This window comes from Vanessa atalanta, chromosome W (assembly GCF_905147765.1).
Source record: "Vanessa atalanta chromosome W, ilVanAtal1.2, whole genome shotgun sequence".
In the NCBI taxonomy this organism is placed as follows: Eukaryota; Metazoa; Arthropoda; class Insecta; order Lepidoptera; family Nymphalidae; genus Vanessa; species Vanessa atalanta.
In genome coordinates, this window is record NC_061901.1 from 4552404 (window position 1) to 4575812 (window position 23409).

The following is a 23409-nucleotide window of genomic DNA, read 5'->3' on the forward strand; positions in this document are numbered from 1 at the left end:
AAAATCTGTTCAAAGAAAGTACCTGCACACACACATCCACATTTTTTCGGCACCGCCCTCACACACACTACGCCCATAGCCGTCGTGTTTTCATACATTTTGTTTAGTACTGCGCCACGGCGGTGCGCCGACAGGTCGTTACGTGATTTCGCGCGCAATTATTTTTTCCGAACGTAAGCATTGTTTGTTTTTAACGTAATTTTATTGTTTTATGAATATAAAATACTAAAACTATACTAGTTTTAACATAAATAAGTTATTTGTATATACAAATAACTTATTTATGTTGCTAATGTATGTTTTCAATACCATTTAGTTGTAATACATTGTAAACTAATATTTTTGCAGATGGCTTCCCGCGATTCATATGAAAAAGAACAAAAGCGGATTCAGGACCTATTTGACGCTGCTTTGACTTCTGAATCTAGTCATGACCCCTTTGAAGATGATGGAGAATTCGGATCCGATGCCGATTTTCAACCATCTGGTGAAGTATCTTCGAGTTCCGAGGGTGAAGCTCAAGCATCACAAATGAGACACAAACAACATAGAACAGCTGCAGTATCCTCTGGTGAGTCTACATCCTATTCATCTAGTGATACAGATGACCCTGATGAACTTAGTAATCACATTATCCAAAGTTCTGAGATCTCTGTAAACCAAGAACCTGCTCCATTGGTACCTGGTGTGTTTGTAAATGACGAAGAGAACACTAATGTGGATCAAGTCACCTCTGATCAACCGAACCCTAACAATACGAGTCCTAGGGTATCAGACATACCTCTTGCAAATGAATCATGGTCTCACACAATTGCCGAAATACCAGATTTCAATTTTGATAGCTCTCAATGTGGTATAACCGTAAATGTTGATGACATGAACGGAGTTCTTGATTTTTTCTACCTTGCATTTCCGCAAAATTATATAGAATACCTGGTAAACTGTACTAATAGTTATGGGAATGCTTTATGCAATAGTAATAGACCTCACACCAGACATAGCCGCAAAATGGCATACCGTGAAGTCACTTCTGAAGAGATTATGAAATTTCTTGGACTTAGCCTACTCAAAGGTCATATAAAATGTCCTAAACAAAGAAACCTTTTTTCATTATCCGATCCACTATATTATCACCCCATATTTAGTTACATAATGTCAGGACGAAGATATGAGCAAATCCTACGCTGCCTTTATGCATCGGAATTGGAAGCCAAAGGAGAAAATAAGGTTGTAAAATTTATTGATATGATGACTCTAAACTTTCGTAAAATTTACAATGCTGGAAAAGAACTATCATTGGATGAGTCGCTTCTACTGTTTCGAGGTCGTTTGCACTTTCGTCAATACATCAAGTCGAAAAAGGCTCGCTATGGCATCAAATTTTATGAACTCACCACGTCTGATGGCTATGTGCTAAATATGAAAATGTATTCAGGTAAAGAAGCACCTGAGCAAAACTTGGGTGAAAATGGGTCTAAGACAGAAAAACTCGTATTGCGATTAATGCGTCCGTATTTGCTACATGGTCATCATCTTTTTATGGATAACTACTATAATTCTGTGAATTTATCACAGAAACTGATTGATTTGAAGACCCACTGCACTGGAACCTTGCGGGCAAATCGTAGAGAAAATCCTGTATATATTGTAAAGAAAAAGCTGAAGAGAGGTGAGCACGTATGGGCACGTAAGAATAAAGTTTACGTTTCAAAGTGGAAAGATAAACGTCCAGTAATGATGATTACCACTGGCCAACATCCTTCGATTGTGGAAGTGAGTAACAGATTTGGCAAGAGAAGACAGAAACCCGCAGAAGTGGAACTTTATAACAGGTACATGTCTGGCATTGATAGGTCCGATCAAATGATATCTTATTACTCGTGCCCCCGAAAAACTATAAGATGGTACAAAAAGGTATTGTTTCACTTGCTAGATATTGCGGTATGGAATGCTTACTTTCTATATAAAAAATATAAGAAAAACAACGCCTCTTCGCATCATTATATTAACTATCGAGAGGAACTGATCAAGGTGATGATTGGGATTCATGATCGAACTATCATAGGAAAAGACATGGTCAATCAAAGCAGCATTTATGATAACAGACGATTCCGACCAAGCACATCATCTGCTCCACAGGCAGTCAATATTTCTGGTACTGAAAATATCACAACTGGTCATTGGCCAGAACAAATTTTATCTAGACCTGGTACAGCAAAAAAGTTTGCTTTCCTAAAGTGCAAAGTTTGTACTAAAAAAAATATTCGAAAGGAAACGAGCTATCGCTGTAAAGGATGCCCCGATAAACCCCCATTGTGTCCACCATGTTTCGAATCTTACCATAATAGTATTGACAATAATGAATAATTACACTGATTTTTAGATTATGAAACTGATTGTGATATCACGTTCCTTACGTACAAAATGTAAGACTGATTTAAATATAATTATGTTGATTTTTGAGAAGATTTATATACATTTAGTTTATAAAAATTGTATGCCATTGCAATAACTGTGATTGTTTTGATATTTGTAAAAAATAAAACTTAATTTTGACTGATGAAAGCTTTCTTTTATTTTTTACTATCACATAGACATAGACGCCTGAGGGCGTAAGTGCACAAAGCATATACTTAGGGCATATAAAATATGACACTACGGATATAGACGTTTACGCCTCAGAACGTATTGTCATATATCTACAAAAATACATAACCTATGTGACAGAACGCCTTATGACGTTCACGTCTATATCCGTTCTGTCATATCATGTGTTATTCTAATAGTTGCGCTGTGACGCTACGCCTATGGGCAATGTATGAAAAATAGTACTGTCTCAGCAACCATAACATGTGAGAGAGTACTGTCCGTCAACGTGTTAAAACTGTCTATTTTATTGTATACAAAATATAAATAAAAAATATTGTAAGTTTAATTGAATCAGTCTTATTTTATAATCATTTGTTATCTAACATCGAAAGAAATAAAAATAATTCTGTTGTCCTATCTATTTTTTATGAGATTTATGATTGATCTTCTAGGGCGTAACCTTGTTACCTCGCTTAACCCTTAGTACACGGGCTTGCCGTTTTTGTCGATTTTGTAAGTGTGTGCGTGCGATTCTCAAGGGCACTTAGCTCTTATAGTCCTCTTAATTTAATTTCTTGCGAGCACTGACAGTCATGATCGGCTGGTTGTTTTCGTTTAAGTTATCTGTGAGCCAGTACTATCCCCGTGTAATTTTGATAGATCAGGTTGTGATCCACCGCCAGTGACAGTCGGGGGCGATTTTGTTGCGCTCATTATTGATATCGTACGTTCCAAGCGAGCAAAATAAGTATTTTTATAATATTTATATTGTCGGTAACAATGCAATATTCGATGTATTAACTTACTTGCAGCAGCGTATGCGCTTAACGCGGAGTCAGTGTGCGAGCGAGTTAAAAAATAGCAACCGTTCTGCTTTCGCGGGTGAGGCAGGTGGCCCCGCTCGCTAGCTCAGGCGCGCCGGCCTTATCTTCATTTGCAAACAATAATAATAGTCCAGTCAAATTACGAAAAAAAACGGGTTAAATAAACATGAGCGAACACAGTTTGGGGATTTTGAGGATCGATAGGGGGGTGCATCGTGAGCATAAATTCCAATTTGAGGGGCTGTACTGAGGTCAGCTCAAGGTCATTTCGATGGAAACGCGTTTAATTCGATATCTCGAGAAATATCAGTGTTAGCCAAAAAATTGTAGAGACCTTTTCTCTTCTAAATGAAATTTATTAACTTTTTTATTTAAAACTTTTTTTTATAACATCAATATTTTTCAACTTATTACTCCCGCAAGGCAAAAATGTTATTTTTTTTTCCTATTTTTCGTCGTTTTCTCCCCAACCATTCAATTTTATTGAATTTTACCGATCATCAACGTGTATATCTTTTAATTATGCACAATTTTGTTCTTAAACTTTTTTCTGTAATGCCGATACCTTCGGAGTTATATATTCTTTTACCGAGCGAAAGCCACGCCATTGTCGCAACGTGTATCCACAGACACACTGTTGCGGGTAAGGAACATCTGTCCTCGATTTTTATACCTGGGGTAACCCTCGTCCTACGAAATCTATTTTTAGGTCTAATTTCACCAAACTATGTTTGTTAAATCTTAATCAGTAATTTACTAATGAGTTGTTAATAATTAACGGGCTGTTATATCATTAAATGTCCCAGGAACATAATTTAACAAGCCGTTATTAAATAGAACATTTAACTGAATGGCTTGTAAGTTACTCACTCTTATTTTAAGCAACCAAATTGAAATGCTTATTTGTGACATGTCATTTAGACGAAGTTCGGTAATATTTTATCTAGTCGTATAATACGTCATTTGTTGTGCTGCGCGACCAATTTCAAAAATCGTTAGCTCCGAGTGATTTCAATGAAATGTTAACTACTTTTGATTTAAACCGATTGAAACGTCAAATAATTATAACATGGTAATATTTATTTTTGAGCTGAGGTTATGCAGCATTATTTTGTGCTCTTTGATTGTGTTTGTGGTGTGCTTCTTATTGAATATAAATAACTATGTCAAAGAAAACACGCGGACCGAATTTTTCGTCAAATGAAAAGGAAATCCTTGTTCATTTAGTTACAAAATACAAGGATCTAATTGAAAATAAGAAAACGGACGCAGTAACTACTGCGATCAAAAATGAAGGATGGAAGAAACTAGCGGAAGAATTTAACTGTTTGAGTTCATTCTATGTTCGAAACGTAGAACAATTAAAAACCTGTTGGGATAATATTAAACGCACTACGCGAAAAGACAAAGCTGCGACGAAAAAAAATAATTTATTAACTGGTAGGTTCTGACATTGTTTTTTGTTAATAAAATATGAAGTAGTACTATGCAATGAGTACTAATTACTGGTTTTCTTTCCAGGAGGAGGGAGGTCCGATATTCCACCACCAGGACCTCTACAAGGACAAGTGGAAGTGCTACTTGGACCTACATTAGACGGATTAGAAAATCCCTACGATTTTGATATTCAGTTTATAGATCAGGGACTAACTGGACCAAAAACTTTAATAGAAATGATTAATAAATCAGTAAACTCTCATTCTGAAATTTATTACAATATAGAAATCATCGCCTCTCAAAATACATTATTTTTATTTATTTACCAGGACGTTGTAGTGACTGATTCAGAAAAACAGACAATTCTGGATGTCAATGCTGCTACTTCTTCAAAAACATCTCAGGATTCCACTCAAGAAGATAAAGGTTGTACATTGCAGACAAATGAAATCAAAGATGACAATATCTTAACTGAGGTGCGTAGAAATACTTGTCTTATAGGTTTTTTATTGTCTGACCAATATGTTAAGCGTAAATTGTATATAGGTGTAGATTGTAATAGCGTGGGGGGTCCCGCCATCTTGACATTCCTCTGATAGGATGATGATACTATGATGATATGAACTTTTGTTACTTTTTTTTCAGGAGGATGTAGAAAAGAATAACTGGAGCTCCTGGACTCCAAAAGTTTTAAAAACAAAAATGTCAAATACATTGTCAGCAAATAAAGAAAACAATCCATCAACTTGGTTGCATCGACGTAGGCCGAAGACTTCTTTGCAGGATAAAGTTCTGCAAAGTAAATTAGAATTAATAGAGACGATGAAAAGAAATACCCAAACAGAGGCTGCTCTTAAAGAATTAATTTTACAAGAACAGCTAAAACAAGAAAAATTGAAAACTGAAAAATTACAACTTGAAGTTGAAACATTAAGAAAAAACCTTAATTAGTAAAAAAAGTAAAGTTTTTTTTCATTGATACAACTTTGAGTTGTAATTTGCGATTTTTCAGTTTTAAACCTTGTTTTTTTTGTTTTTGAATGCATGTAAGTGAATCTTGCTGGATTAAGAGACAGCTTAGTTTTTCAAATTTTGTATTAAATTAAAGTATTTTAGCTGTACAAAGATTATAAGTAAATAAATAATAAATTCTGTATTTTGTAATTTTATTTATTGTTTTAGTACATAGATAATAATCAATGTAAATTATGGGATATATGTAAACTCTTAAAATAATTATTTATCAGCATTCTTCGCTCAGGATTTATATCTCTGACCCCTTCAGTATTTCTTTGTTCCCTGATATGGCCTTGACGGAACATTTCTTCCCATGGTACAGTGAGCTCAAGTTCAGGATCATCTGGTGGTATATCTTCTTTTGCCTTTACTGCAATGTTGTGTAGAACTCCAGTGGCAACAATAACAGGGAGACATTTGTTTAAGTGAATCTGCATCCCCAGGGCAAGTACAGGGAATCTACTTTTCCACACCCCAAATAAATGTTCAATAGGATTCCTGCTTCTTATTTGCGCCTCATTGTAAAGAATCTCCTCTGGTGTTTGTGGATTATCCAGAGGCATCATGATATAAGACCGATTCATGTACCCACTATCTGCCAATAATATAGCATCCCCATACCTGCCTCTCTCAAACAAAGCATTTCTGTAGGAAGCGTTCCAAATAGTCTGGTCTTGACTGCTGCCAGGCCATCTTGCAACCAAATCTATTCTATTCTATGAGATGACGACTTACTTATTCCACAATAATCTCCCACTGTTATTTGTTGAGAACCAGTTGCATAATATCTCAAGGTCAAAAGAATCTGATTAATGGGAGAAATTGATTCATTCCTGAAACAAAATTAGTTGGGTTAGGTTTGTTTTATACTGATGCGAGGTAATTGCTAATACAATTACTTACTGAAAATAATTTTAGGCACCTAAGTAAAATTGATAATAAATATAATAAATATATTAACTTACCGATCTGATGGATATTCCAATTTATCTTCAATCAACTGCAAAATATCTAGGGTTGTTTCTTTAGATAAACGGAATCTGGTACAGAAATCTAAATCGTCGTATTCCTCGAAATAAGAACGGCGTTCTTTAAAAATTCTTGGGCGTCGCACTATTGTGTCTAAGTAATCTAAATTTTCTAAAACATTATTTTCGAAAATAAAATTGTACGCAGCGTCCATCTTGAGTTTAATTGTCTGTTACGGTCTAACGGACGTCTACAGCGGTGATTAAATTTAACGGCTTGTTATAACAAATAAACACGCGTTAACTCGTGGTGGGACACTCGATAACTTTAACAGTCCGTTAACTGACTTAACAATACGTTAAATATTTAACAGGGTATGGTGAAACTGGACCTTAGCCTAAGAAGGGATCGGGGCAAATAGGAGTGAAAGTGAGCATAACCGTTCAGTTGTTCAGTGGCTTCTACGCAGTGCGGATCAAAAATCGTGTATTTTCTGTTTTAGAATGTTTTACTGCGGCATGAAGTAAAAATGGAACATTGCTTTATATGCAGCAAAACGTTAAGTGAAGGAGAAGTGAATACGGTGAAAAAAAAACGGATTGAAACACTTATAAAAGCCAGTGTGATAAGGGGAAATAAGGAACATGAGCGCATGTTAACGTCTCTATCGAGTATAAGGTAATATTAATAATTTTTTTACCGTTATAAAAATTATTTTTCACTATCACAAAATTTTCCAGTGTTTACTCCTGGTATTAATTTTTTATTAGGGTGCATTCTTCGTGTCAAAGACATTATGGAGATGAGAGAGCTGCAGCAGCTGTTGTACGGCGAAGTCTATCGTCAGACTCTTCGTCGTCATCGCAATCACCGACACCTTTATCCGTACCACAAGAAGAGGAGTTCGATTTCAAAAACACGTGCTTTATTTGCACCGAAAAGATTCCGGAAAACGTTCAAGAAATGAACCAACGCGTTCGCCTCAAACAGCGAATTCGTATAAGTACGGTAAAGTCATTTTCAGCGGTGAAAAAATCCATGTTGTCGATATTGAAGGGCCGAAATGATCAACTGTCACAGTCGGTTATTGCGCGTATACGAGAAGTTTCTGATGATGTTGGTGCTGGCGCAAGATACCATCACAAATGCTGGCTCGATATAAAGGTTGAACCGAAAAGGGGAGTAAAAAGAAGACGCAGTTGTGAGAATATCGAAGAAGTTGTCGACGCAATATACAATTACATGCTATCGAATGATGATGATTGTCAATTCAAACTTTCCGACATAATCCAGCAAATCGAGGGTGCTGAAGAAGTAGACTTCCGTACCATAAAAAAGTACTTAATAAACAAGTACCGCGATAATATCGTAATATTCGAACGACAACGTCTTGGCACATTTATTTGCTTAACGAATGTAGGTGCGAAAATTTTAAGCGATTCGTTTTATAAGGCCAAAAAAGGAAACCCAGTCGAAGAGAGGTCACGTGTTGTCGAAGAAGCAGCAAGAATAATACTGCAATATATTCGAGGCCTTTTGCTACAAGACGAATTTCCTCCGATCGACGATTTCATGAAAAATATTGAGTCGACAATTCCACAATCGCTCAAAGTTTTTCTTCGCACCTTAATAATGACATACAAGTATTCAACGGCCAATAAGCGGGAAACTGTCTGCACTACCATCGCACATGCCATCATGACTGCAGTTCAACCTCGCAGATTTCATTCTCCCCTGCAATTGGGAGTTGCAACATTTCTGTACAGGAAATTCGCGTCAAAACATCTCATCAACATACTGTCAGCTTTTGGATTTTGCTCTTCCTACAATGAAGTGTTATTATTTGAATCATGCTGTATCGAGAATCATTCTCCAAAAATCGGGATAGATGGTTTTTCTCAGTTTGTCTTCGATTATTCCGATTTCAATGTTAATACAATTGATGAACACAATACTTTTCATGTAATGGGGGGTATACAGTGCGTTACTCCTTCCGAAGCCGTCTCTTACGAAACACCTGCCTCGCGGAAATCTACGAAATTAACTGCGTCGGAGATAGCAAAGTTCGGACACGGGATGTGTCGAGACATACGAAAACCGTTGTGGCCCGAATGAACTTTGTGCCCTCAACATCAATTCCATTCGTCCGATAAATCTGACGATTTCTCCAACGCTTGCCGACTTTTTATGGTTATGTGGCAAGTGAACTGTTCGACCCGATATTGGTGGATGGAATGGCTTCATGCAACAAGTGATAGCTGAAAAATCATTCAAGAAAACGAGGGTAATTCCATTACCAGTCATCGATGCTCCTCCGTCCAAAGAAGACACTATTTATACCGCGTTACGTTTGGCTACCGAAAAATGCAAAGAAACCGGGCAAAAAGGTTGTGTTGTCACTTTCGACCTTCCGCTTTTCATGAAAGCTCACGATATTATATCTGGCGTTGATTCGACTTCACCTGTCGGTAAAATAGTCCTCCGTTTGGGCGGGTTCCATTTATTGATGTCCTTCTTAGGCTCAATAGGAAACATTATGGATGGCAGTGGCCTGACAGAGCTTCTACAGACGATATACGCTGGTAACAGCGTCGTCCATATTTTGTCTGGACATGCATATTCTCGGGCTGTCAGAGGACACACACTGGTTCACCAATCGCTAGCCAAGATGATAATTGACAGCATGGAGAGCGAATTTACGGAAGAAGAACGAGAAGAACTTGATTCGATTTTATCCGGGCCCGAACGATCCTACATCCTCACAGAAGCCGAGAATCCTGTTGTTGAAGCCGCGTATAAGAAATTCGAAAATCAACTGAAAGTACTTGAAGAGCTGAGCCCTACCGGAAGACTTTGGATACAATACTTTCGTATGGTTACGCTCATGAAAAACTTTATTGAAGCCGAAAGATCGGGAAATTGGAACTTGCATCTTGACACCATACAAAAAATGTTGCCATATTTCCACGCTAGTGGCCATTTCTTGTACGCAAAAGCAGCACATATATATCTGCAGAGAATGATGGATTTGCAAGATAAATTTCTTGATTTCGAGCTGCAAGATTTTGTTAATGGCTTCTTTACGATGCACTTTACGGACAAGTCGTGGTCAGGAATTATGTCCGACATGGTAATTGAGCAAAGATTAAATCGACCTATGAAAGTAGCTGGTGGACTAACGCAAGGACGTGGGATAAACTCTCACACAACATCCAGATGGATTCTAGGAATGATCTCAATGCTACATGTTTGTGACGAAGTCGAAAATTTTTGCGGCGTATTCAGCGCAACTACTGAGTAGCATGTTGATGCTAGACCGACGCGCATTGTGCGAGATAACAGCGACTCAGAAAAATTGGACAACTGGTTGAGTGAGCGCCAACCTTTCATCGAGGCATGCAACTTGCGGTCACTAAGTACTGGTGCCATCGGCGACTCGACAATCAACTGTCATCTTTGCGATGAAGTTGGCGCGAAAATGTTGAACGAGATGATCGGAAAACCATTCGCCACGTACAAGTTTCAACGAAAAAAAAAAGTCCTTCCATTAGCTGCAATTACCAACAGCATCCGTGTGGATGACAATGCGCCACTTGTTCCAATCTAGCCGCTGTTATTATTCCAACGAATGACTCTGTCTGAAAATTTGCCAACGGAATTAATAGAAATCTTAAAACACGAGCTGGCACCTTATCCGATGTCGTTATTCACACAGGAAGGAATGCGCCACGGCACAAAATCTACGCTATATGATTGCTTCCTGCCGTTAAAAACACCTCCGGACTTAGGGCCGAACCCTAAATTCATTGTTGACGGTGGATTTCTTCTACACAGGGTTGTGTGGGGCAGCAACGTTACCTATTCCGATATATGCCAGAAATACGTAGCATACACAAAAAAACACTACGGTACAGACGTAGTAATTGTATTCGATGGCTATCCCGAAGATATTTCCAACTTTGGCACCAAATCTGCCGAACGACTGCGCCGATCCCAGTTGAAGCCATGTGTGGATATCATTTTCACCGACAATATGACCCTCACCACAGCTCAAGATAAGTTTTTAGGCAACGAGAGCAATAAGACCAGATTCATGTCACTACTGAAAACGGTTCTCATCAAATCGGACATAGAGGTGGAGCAAGCCGTAGAAGATGCAGATAGTCTTATTATCAGTACGGCTAAGAGAATTTCGCAAGAGTATAGTGCTGCGGTTGTTATTGGTGAAGACGTGGATTTGCTGGTTTTGCTGACTGCAACAGCCGGCGCATGCAACAACATTTACTTGCGAAAACCTGGCCGAGGCAAATCGACGGACGCTACATATAGCCCACACTGCCTTAAACCGATATATGGGCCGAATGCCGCAAAAAACTTATTATTTTTGCACGCGATTAGTGGTTGCGACACAACATCGGCACCATTCAACCTAGGCAAGATGAAAACAATGACCGCATTCAAAAAATCTCCGGATTTGGTTCCGTTAACTGAAGTTTTTCTGCAGGACAAAGCAGATAAAACAACTATCGCTTCAAACGGCGAACAATTCATTTTGAATTTGTATCGCAAGGCAGGTGACACGAATTGTACCAATCTCAACGAGCTCCGATATAAGGGATATAAAAAACTGGCAGGCAGTGGGAGGGTTAAATTAGAATCTCTTCCTCCTACCTCTGATGCGGCATTTTTTCACTCGCTGAGGTGCTTTTACCAAGTACAATACTGGCTGGAAAATTATCTGGAACCCGAGGAGTGGGGCTGGCGTCGAACCCCCCGTGGATTGGAGCCAATAACGATGTCATCGCAACCAGCTCCGGATAATTTACTGAGATCGATTGCGTGCAAATGCAAAACCAAGTGCGGCAAAGCGTGCGGATGCAGAAAGGCCGGCCTCTTTTGCTCAGTGATTTGTAATAATTGCCAAGATAATTATTGTTCCAATATCGCCAATATTATCGACGATGATGATCTTGACGTAATGGACGAGGACGACGTATGCCCCGATACCGTCTTTAATATTCACGAATCACTTACATCGACCTCGGGTGCTTAATTTTCCGAATTTCATAACCTATTTTTTTATCAATAAATGTGTGAAACAGTTTTAATTGTTAATTTACTTCTTACCCAAACAAACCCATAAATTTACCCAAATTAAATACCCAATTTTTAAATAGTTTAATCGATTTTCTTTTTATATTGCGACAGTGGCGCGGATTTCGCTCGGTAAAGTAATGTATAACTCCGAAGGTATTGGCATTACAGAAAAAAGTTTGAGAACAAAATTGTGCATAATTAAAAGATATTCACGTTGATGATCGGTAAAATTCAATAAAATTGAATGGTTGGGGACAAAACGACGAAAAATAGGAAAAAAAAATAACATTTTTGCCTTGCGGGAGTAATAAGTTGAAAAATATTGATGTTATAAAAAAAAGTTTTAAATAAAAAAGTTAATAAATTTCATTTAGAAGAGAAAAGGTCTCTACAATTTTTTTGGCTAACACTGATATTTCTCGAGATATCGAATTAAACGCGTTTCCATCGAAATGACCTTGAGCTGACCTCAGTACAGCCCCTCAAATTGGAATTTATGCTCACGATGCACCCCCCTATCGATCCTCAAAATCCCCAAACTGTGTTCGCTCATGTTTATTTATTTCGTAATTTGACTGGACTATAACTCACTAGGAATGTTCACACAGTTATGAGTACTAGTTACTTTTTTAGCTAAAAGTCAAAGTTAATTAGCACTAATTCACTGTTTTGCGTAATTAACAAAATACACGTCTACTCTTCACAGCGATTTTTGAACCTACCCCAATGTTAGAAGAATTCGACGACTTTGTTTGTGGACTGTCGCCTGCTGTCAAATTAGATGGTACCTCCACGGAATTAGATTTCTTCGAACATTTTTGTAGCAAAGGCTTGTTACAGAAAATAGCAAATTGTACGAATAAATATCCTCAACACTTCATAAGACATACTGATCTCAGAATATATTCAAGACTGCAACAACTGTTTATTGTTCATTAGTGTGATATAAATTGTGATTGTGATAAATATCGTTACCATTTAAGTCTATATGTAAACTGATAATGACATGTCAAAGTGTAATTTTTTTTATTTTTGTTGTTAATTGTTTAGTAGGCAGTGCGAGTTTTTTTAAGTACTCGTATTCGATCGTGTTAACGTTTACGTAGATTTGTGGAACATTTGTAGTTCCCGTTATTGTCACCAGGCGTTACTTTAGTTTCAGTACAAATTGAAGTTAACGTAGACACGATCGACTACGTATAAAAACTCGCACTAAAACTTAAGAGTAGGTATAAATCAATACACATAAGAACTCATTACCTGTACCTACTTACTTTTGAGAAATCAATCGTTTTTCTTCTCTGGACTGATTTTATTTTGAATAGCCTAAGTACGAATTAATAAATCGTTCAAATTTTCAAACACTTTTTGTTTTCCTGGTTTACGAAAAATGCCGAATGATTTCGTAAGGTAAGTAATACTCAAGTAGGTATCTATATCTCCACCAAGCTAAGTCGGGCGGTTAAAGGGTTAAACGAAATATCGACATCTAAAAGTTAAGTATTGCACATCCCTCTTTTTTGTAGGTATATATTTATTTTTCGATTCACTTCACTGTGCCGGGCGCTGGGGGCACGCCAACAGATATGAAGTCGGGCGGTTAAAGGGTTAATTATAAATTTAAGAACTTACTTGTCTTTGGATTTTGAAGTTTCCATTTTTCTACCATAAATCGTTAATTTTAATAAAAAGTAAATGTACTCGAAAACAGAACTCTTTGGAATTGTGAAAGGGTAGATGATATTAATTACTTGAAAACATTCACGGGGGAAGAACTTTTAAAAAATGCTAACATCTCACGAATTTAGATATTTTTTAGGACATTTTTAGAAATATTTTTTAAAATTTTTTTTAGGAAAGATGCTATAATTTGAAAAAAATTACCGCAGAACTCTAGAAAAACTTCTAACGTCTTATCTATTTTGATATTTATACAGTAAATCGTTAAATTAAGTAAAAAGTCAAAGTATTACAAACCAGAACTCTTTGGAATTGTATAGGGATCGATGATTGTTATTATTTGAAAATATTTACTTGGGTAGAACGCTTATAAATATTCTTAATACTTAATGTCTTCGTTAAATATTTTATTAACTCTTGAATTAAATTAAAGAACTAAATGTACCGACTGGATTCTATTACAAAAATCAAGGTAACTTTCTCCTGATTTTTTCTTTAATTTTCTAATTCGCGGTTTTCCAGTGTTGAATTAACAAATCCTTAAATTCATTCTGTGATTTTATATTCTCGCTCTCGCTAATAACCGAAGCGGCCTTATTTACTAAGCTACTAGTGATGCTATGCATAAAATAGACATTTTGTGCATCACTGCCTTGTAATTTATTTATAACATATTGACATGTTCTTATGAATAAGTTTAATTGGCGTTTGTCGCCACCAAAAAAAGGAATTCATTTTAAAATTTCGTTAGGAACCAGGGTTATATCTTCCATTATGATTTTATATATAAAAAATACACACTAAAAAAAACTTAAACTAATAATATTTTATTTCAAAAATGTAATTACACGATTTTTCAAATGTTATATTAGGTCTTATCCCAAAATATCAAAAATTGCGAAAGAAGTTGAAAACGAACGTTCAACGATGCGTCTTATTATTATTTTGTTCTGGATTGTTTATTACAGACCTTTGAAATCCTAACTATTCACGGATTTTGATGCTAAATTATTAAGAACGAAGGCTAGAAGAATTAATTTGAAACAATTCAACCGGTAGCGCCAGACAAGTTTACTGGAGCAAGACTGACTTTTAAAAAAAATGTAATTTAAGTTTCAACTTTAAAATATTAAATCATAATAAAAATGGACACGAACGAACGTCAAATCGCTTCCCAAGACATATTTATTTCTTTTCTTTTACATTATTTGTTACATTACAGCATAACTGTTGCAATAAGTCGCGTCGAAACAATAGCGGTTGTAGTTCCCGATATAAGTGTATATATATATATATATATCTAATATTGAAGTTATTCGACTATTAATTGTTGGGTTAGGCCGAGACCACGTAAAAATCAAGCCTTAGTAAGTCTTATTAAGCCTTTGCCAAGACCTCATAATCTCACACAGCTATGGAGGTTCCAATTCATCATTAATCTTACCCAAGCCTTAGTACATTACACATTGCAATATCTCGTACGTAATATAATAAATTCATGCTAAAAACTCTCCATTATATCCTTTTACTTCTTTCAGTATATTGTATGTTCAGACATGCGCCGCCACTACGGTCGATAGAGAGTCGAGCGTTATCTGGGTCATAGAAATCAATACAAAAGTAATGCGCACTTCGAGTGACACTGTTGCCAGATTCCGCACATTTCCCGAAAGTAAGGGTTTTTTTATCTCCACGAGGAATTTCATCATATGTCAGTCATATATATGTTTTAATACAAAAGATAATGTATTTGAGATTTATTATTACATAATAAAACTTTTTTTTTTAAATAAATAAATAAATAAAGTGATTTCTTTATCCGCCAGGAATCGTAACGTCCTTACCTTTTTTAAATAAAAGTATAATCATTTCTATGGAGTCATTAATTAATAATGGGATTTCATATCGTCTGACATCGGGGACATCTGGCAATACAATCGAGCCAGCCTAAGCAGACGGCAGTCTGTCCCGCGACTGTGACGAAGGTATCGCGCGTTCTGCCTTCTAGTTCCTTGCAATCGATACTCGGGACATGAGTGGCTATTTCCACAGCGTACCACTGCAACTCTTAGGACTCGTAGCTGCTTTCCTCCTACTAGCAGACCATGACGCGTAAGTAATAAAATTATTTATTAAAACGATTGGAACGAACAAAAGTATTTTTAAATATGCAAGTAATCCACCTGATGGTAAGTGGTCACCACCGCCCATATAGACAAGGGCGTTGTAAGAAATATTCCATTCCATTCCATAACCATTTCTTACATCCTCAATGCGCCACCTAACTTGGGAACTAAGATGTTATGCCCCTTGTGCCTGTAGTTACACTGGCTCACTTACTCTTCAAACCGGAGCACAACAGTACGTTACGTTACGAGTAGTCTTAATTGCTGTTCTGTTCGATGGACGTTTAGGAACCGTACAAATATAACTACCGAATAAACGCAATTACTAAAATTCGACCGGTGATCGGTGTTTTATTTGAGAGTTTGATCGAAAGGAAATAAAATCACGTTTTATTAGACAGAACTTAGAATTTTATACCCAAAAACAATAAAAAAACCCAAGCTCAGGCACACATAGCTAATAATCAATGGAACTACATAACAACGTCCAGAAGTAATAGTCTTTGATTAAATACACAAGCATTACACACCAAAGTTTTTTTCAAATTTAGCAGTATAAGCATTTTGATCGCTTCTATTGGGATCCTGCTGTTAAATCCTGCTATATATATATTGTCTCTACAAAAGAGTTTCTGACTGTATTTAGCCGACTAACAAGAGTAATTAGTTCTTTGTCTCAATGTTATGAGTATCACATTTTCGAATTTTATATTTCGAAAATAATATTTTTCCGTCAACAGAAAGAACTTAAAATCAATATCTTACAAATGTCAACTACGTTGCGTGAGTATTCAACAATAAGAACATTCGACTGGAAGAAACTCTGTATTAACTGTACAATTTTAATATCTACAAACCATGAAAGGCGTCCCTTGGAACAATCGCCTACACAATTAAAAACCGTATTAGGTAAAGCATGGATAAATCCTTCACATGTAAGCAGATTACACTGATCAACAAAATGTTGTAACAAGATGAAAGGTGCTTGCTTATTTTAAAGTACCTGTTTACCCTCATTTTATTACCATATTTATTTTAATACCATCAGGTGTAGTTTTTGTGTTACAGCCACAAAATTAGTGTTGTGTTCTGTTTTTAGAGTTAAGTGATTCTTAAATAATGTTAAGAAAATGATCCTGACAAGTTTTGTTACATTTATTGTGACATAACTTTTAAAACTCAGCGAAGGAATTTGACACCATTAGTAATTAAGTTATATTTTGGCTTTGCCATCGGACATTAAAACAAAGCGTGCGTTCCACACATCTGTTGTGTTACATGTGTGGGTCTTTTCACTGGATGGGCGAAAAGATTTCGATCTCATTTCGATGCCATTTGCAATCCCTATGATTTGGACGGAACTAACAAACCACTCATCTGAGTGGTATTTTTAACTTACTGATACTATAATTATAGGTTTTTAAAAAATTATTTCCCTGACACCTTTTATAAACCTTCTCTTTTAAAAGAACATTAGTATAGATTGTCATTGATATGTATTCTTTAGATTGTTATACAGCGGTTTTTATCAACATTTATATTTAGTTCTCTATAATTAACTCATTTTATTTTTCCTCAATCAAATTACTTACATTTGTATATGAATTAAAAATGAAAACATTTTTATTTATTATTGTATCTTATGATTAATATTTCTACAAGAATAAAAGATGAGAACTAAGTCCATCTCTTACTTTAATAGAATGAAACACTAGTATTTAAACAATATTTTAATTAAAGTATGTATATATATACAAACATAGATAAATATAATTTTACGCCTACAAGTAACTAACCACTAATAAAAAAGCATAAATATAATTATCATTAACACCAAAAGGTATATTGGGTATTATAAATAAAATAGTTACTTTTTTTGTATTTAAATTTATAATATTCCAAAGTTCATAATCATATATAATATTAATTTATCTTATTATGGTAGAAATTGAGTAGTTTTTCCTATAACTAGAAACTTTAAAAGAAATTTAATGATATATTATAATTTATACACTTTCACACTATTTTAACTATTTTAAAGGTGCTTGTTTGTCTTCTATATTTGTGTGGATCACCACCATTTATAAAAAGGTTGAGTGTCCATGTTTATTAAGTTATATATAGATATAGAACAAACTGCCCACTGTTCACAGCTCACATACAGTGCATTAATTACCATTTCGTCTGTGCAGACTTAGGATTGTTATTACAAATATTTCGAATCTTCGCTCACTTCACATTATTGTACGAAACATTTAATTTTTTAACTTTTCTAATGAGTTTGGATATTATTCTTCTTTTATATTTTAGATTATAACACGATTAATAAGTATTATTGTATATCCCATATATATTTTTTTTAACGTAATAAGAATGAACATTTATTAAACTAAAGATAGGTGTAAAAACTATCAATACACTAAAGAAATCACAAGCAGACAAGCAACTTGTGCGACAAAAATATTCAAAATATTCGGTAAGGTAAGAGCTATCATAATATGATATCTAAAATAATTTGAGTTTATTCAAAATTATACCTTGTTTGTCTCGAAATTTAATTGAAATTGCATTTAAAATATTTTCTAAAGTTTGGATACATCAATCCAAATGCTGACCCACTGCCAAAAATATAAAATCCATTCATTGGCACGGGTGTCAAACATTGGTTAAAAAGGTCCCAATAAAAATATTATCGTTTCAGCCACTTTCAAAATGAAGCCTAGTCTGAAGAATTCTAGAGAAAAAAATAGTAAAAAATGTTTTAAACGGAAGATTTACACAGAAGAAAACCACAAAAAGCTCTCCACAAAATATCAAAGGGCATGAGCAAAAAATTTGCTGCAAAAACCTTTAGCGTACTGACCATGGCCTTAAGCCCGGTCCGTCCACAATTTTAACTGACGACGAAAAACTACTTTTTGTTGACTGGATAAAAATCTGTAGCAAAAAATTTTCGAAGAGAAAAAAAAGGTTTGATAAAGTGTTTCAGACTTTATCAATAATACAGGGTGAGCCAGCAGTTTTAAGAATGGTGAGAATTGGTTCAAATTATTATTTTTAGATATACATCCAACTGTTACGTTCTGAACATCATAAGCCGTAACAGGTGCCAGCTCCACGGTCTCTGAGTCTGATGTAAGAGGATGATTTAAACAAATCAGGATTTACATGACTGAAAATAGCTACTATGACATCTTAGCAAGCCCATTAAGAGTATTCAATGGTGATGAAACCGATTTTATTCTTTGTCCAAAAAAAAAGGTATCGTTTTAAGCTCTAAGGGGAAAAAAACCTTTACGAAATTGACCACGACCAAGCCAGAACATCCCTAACCGTCATGTTTACTTTTGGTGCAGATGGTCAACTTACTCCGCTAATGGTAATTTTTCCATATAAAAGATTACTTGATAAGATAACTTCTTAAATCCCTGAAGATCGGGGCGTGGGCTTCAGTGATAACGGATGGATGAATTCTGATGTATTTTTTGAGAATATCAAAAACGTTTTACATCATCACCTCGCTAAAATTGGCACACAATTTCCTGTAGACGGCCACAAATCGCACTTGACGTTTACTACAAGTGAATTATGTACTAGTTTGGGTATAATTCTTATAGCGTTATATCCCAACTGTAGGCTCCTTCACCTGCAGACGTCGCCGCGTTTAAACCATTAAAATCACAATGGCAGAAAACTGTCCTAGAATGGCGTAGAAATAATCCATCTCTAGCGTTAACGAAAACTAATTTGTTTTTTATTTAAAGATTACTTAAAGATGCTATAGAAAAAGTCTTAAAACGTCTACAATTATAAATTTTAGAGCAACTGGACTTTGTCCTTTAAACGAACATGCAGTAGACCATATACCAAGTGCCTAGGAACTGCAAATAAAATAGCCGCACCTTAACGCAACCCAAGTATGTAACAGACGATCGGGTGCTCACCAAATATGACTTTATAAAGTCGTTGGGAGAAAGTGCAATACATAAAATTGATAAAAGAGAATTGACGACAGAGGAGTCAAGTGAGTATTTATTAAAAATCTGGCATTTCTTTACCAGGTCTCAGAATGATTTGCAGGTTAGCTCAAGACTTGACACAATCAATCAGAATGACAATATCGGGAATTTTGACATTAAAAATATCCATAATTTTCAATTCAATTTATTATCTCCATAATTTTCAATAACTCTCCAAACAAAAATGTCGGTGAACAAAGTTTTGATTTTGTTCCTCAAGATATCTTTGTTAAGGAAATAGTCCAAAGCTCTGAAATAAATGATTTTTATAGAAGATATATCCACCCAACAAGAACCTATTCGAGGAACATTTAGCCAACCACCACGCAATCATCTTTCACCCACTCAACGAGCACTCAATCAGATAGAATCCACGGAGCAAGTATCCTCCCAAAGAGCCTCTACTTCTTTACAGCATGCTTAGATCTTACAGCAATCATTCACTTACGTACCAAGCATCAAACAACCAGGTGCAGATCAAAATAATCTTATGTAACTTAAAGACTATTGGCTAAGGAAGACAATACTATAATGAAGCTACAATATATTTTGGTACTACCTAAAACGCCACAAAAAAAAGGGATAAAAAATACCAAGAAGATGCCTTTTGTATTAACATCAGCTGGATGGAGCCGAAACTGAGAAAAATGAAAAAAAAAATTAAAGAAGAGAAAGCAGAAGACATTAAAAAGAGAAAAGAAGAAAGAGAACAAAAGAAATTGGAAAAAGAGAAGTAAGTGGTAAAGAAATACAAAAAAAAACTAAGGCTAAAGACAACGTGTCCAAAATTTGATTTTCGGAAGATTTCTATAAACTTGATAATGACTTGCAAATTGGACGCTGTACTTGAAAATACTAACAAATAAAACAGCTGAGATAAACAAAATGTTAACTGAGACTGATTTAGATGACAAACGTAACTTAGGAATTACTTATGATCTCAATCGATTAGAGCTGTGATTTCATTAAATGTAATTAAGGAAGTTAAGTAGTCGTAAGCTTAAAATATTTTATTTTCTTGATTAAGCCTAGAAGGTTTTTTTTGGGTTTTCTTTTAATATTTTATGGATAGTTTAAAACTATATTTAAAAATAAACGTTCCAACTGATACGGTATCTACCTATTCATATAAATATTACTTTTCTTGTAACAGAGGCTTTTATTTTGTTTTTATGCCAGCAACTGGTATATTAGGTATTTTTAAAAGGTTCATATATTAAATAAAACGATTTAATTTAATAATGACAATTTCTTATAATATTCTCCAAAGATTAGAAGACCAATATAAATGCTTTTTTCTTGGTTAAAATATAATTTTACATGCAAATTTTACCGGTTGAAGTAGCTGCTTAAAGTACCAATAATTGGATGGTTTCCCTACATCGAATGACATCCATGTTTTCAAACACGAGGAATGAAAGCGTGAATTTTGACATTTTTAGCCGCCGAAATTATTAAGCATTTATTTTTTTGTATCCGCGTCAAGTAGTTTAGAAAAATAAAATCATTTGAAAAAAAAATTGTATTCCGCTTGACTGGCAAGTGCTGTTTAGACCGCGTATTTTAACTCGTTATAAAAATGTAAAAAAAACAAGACATTCGTAGATAATGTCGAAATATCGAGCTATATCAAATAATAATAAAAAACATGGTAAATATCCCGTTTTAAATACTGTTAATAGATGACCATGTTTTTATTTTAAATTTTAGTATAATTTAAGTAGCTTGATTGAAGAAAAAAAAAGAAAAACTATACTTTATATATATATTGTGATATACATATATAAGAAACGTAAATAAACATTTTAACATAATTTTTTATACATTTTTACTAGGTATTTCTAAACAGGTCCTGTATTGCATACGAAGTAATACATATTAATGTAAATCTATAGTAATGCTCTTTTAAAATACATATAATGTACGTTTATAAAAGATGCCAGGTTCGTACATATACATTACAGCACTCAATAGTAGTTTGCGTACCTCTGTAGAAAATATTTTTACCCCTAGTACATTTATTAATCGAGTAGGCATTCCAAGAGATGTATATTATGATAATGAATGAAATATATTTATTTCATTTATACACTTTATTGTACACCACAAACAACACGAAACACACAAAAAAAAAGTAACACAAAATTAGTATTAAATTAGATGATTTGTAGGTATCAAAACTACACACTTGGTACAGCGGTCTTCAGGTGGAATGTTTTAATTGATCGAATCGTTTTTAGATATTTTTTCTTATGTAATTAACGCGTAATTAAAAAACAATACAACACCACTTAAGAACAGCAGTAAATATTAGGAAACACATGGATAATAATACATTTACGTGCATTATAATGTTATAAATTTGACCCTAGATAGATTACCTACGTCGAATCGACGTAATCGATTTTACAAAATCGATATAACTCATTTGTTTTTCGCGTTCCTAAACTTGCCATTCCCGCCAACTCAGTCGGCCGTCGCGTCGTCAAAATAATATAATGACGTCACAAATTCATATAGATGCTGAAGAAATCAGTCGGTTGTTGCATGAAACGAGTGATGAACAGATTCAGGGATCGGATAGTGAATGCTCAGAAACTCTACCAGCAGTTTCTGAGGATGCGTCTGAAAATAACCTTGAAACTCCTGAAAGTGCTTCGCCAAGTATGCCGAGTTCTATTATTATGTCACAGCGTCAAATTTTCAGAGGCAAAAACGATCATGGTTGGACGGCTACTAAAGGCAGAACAAGTGGCAGAGTGTCATCTGCTAATATTATACAGACATCTAGAGGGCCCACTCGAATGAATAAAGGCCTTTATAAGCCGTTAGAATTCTTCAATATATTTATTACTGATGATATTGTCGAGGAGATAACAAAAGGAACCAACGCTGACATTCTGCTGAAGATTCAAAGGCCTGATGTAAAGGAAACTTTTAAAATCACAACTTCTCAAGAACTTTATGTGGAGTATATATTCCATCGCCCCTAAAATGTGAAACTCTAGATGTTTTCATTCAAAACGTAGAAAAAGTGGTTAATAAACAAAGTTTTACACTAATAACACTATGCAACACCAAAAAAATCACTGATATCCCGGGTGGTGATTTGTATTAGGTATGATTAGTAAAAATAGAAAAATAGAAAATAAATTTATATTTAGATATCACATCCCAGAACAAAAATAACGATAATTTTCGTAACATAAGATTATAATCTTGCTTTATTTACTTTCCGCTACAATTAGTTGAGGGTAGTTATAAAATTATATCATTTATGTGTACAAAAGTCATTAAGACATATATGTTATTCATAAATCTACAAAATGCCGCGTGTCTGTGTTAATTCTCCTAGCTTATTTTGTTATGTTTGTGGTCAATTTACACCTAAAAGTGAAAAAAAGCCAATTTCGCCTCTGTTTGAGAAGTGTTATGAAGCTTATTTTAAAATTGCCATTAAAAATCAAGACAAATCATGGGTGCCGAAAGTGTGTTGTTTAAAATGTTATAAATATTTGACGGGTTGGTACAAAGGCAATATTAAACAGATGCCTTTTGGTGTACCAATGCAGTGGCGTGAACCGATAAATCACGTACATGACTGTTACTTCTGTTTAACAACTGTGAAAGGTTATTCAAAAAAATCAAAAC

At 34.9% G+C, this 23409-nt stretch overlaps 1 protein-coding gene across 1 annotated transcript; it reads left to right on the plus strand.

Moving 5' to 3' along the window:
• Positions 1-5069: 5069 nt before the first annotated feature.
• On the plus strand, positions 5070-5906 carry LOC125075705. Its single transcript, XM_047687416.1, has 2 exons — positions 5070-5326; positions 5496-5906. The coding sequence occupies exons 1-2, from the start codon at positions 5087-5089 to the stop codon at positions 5799-5801; spliced, it is 546 nt and encodes a 181-aa protein (XP_047543372.1). The 5' UTR covers positions 5070-5086; the 3' UTR covers positions 5802-5906.
• The last annotated feature ends 17503 nt before the right edge of the window (positions 5907-23409 follow it).

Coding starts and splice junctions, on each gene's coding strand:
- LOC125075705 (XM_047687416.1), top strand. CDS start 5,087: ATGATTAATAAATCAGTAAACTCTCATTCTGAAATTTATTACAATATA. Junction 5,327..5,495: donor ATGACAATATCTTAACTGAG/GTGCGTAGAAAT, acceptor CTTTTTTTTCAG/GAGGATGTAGAAAAGAATAA.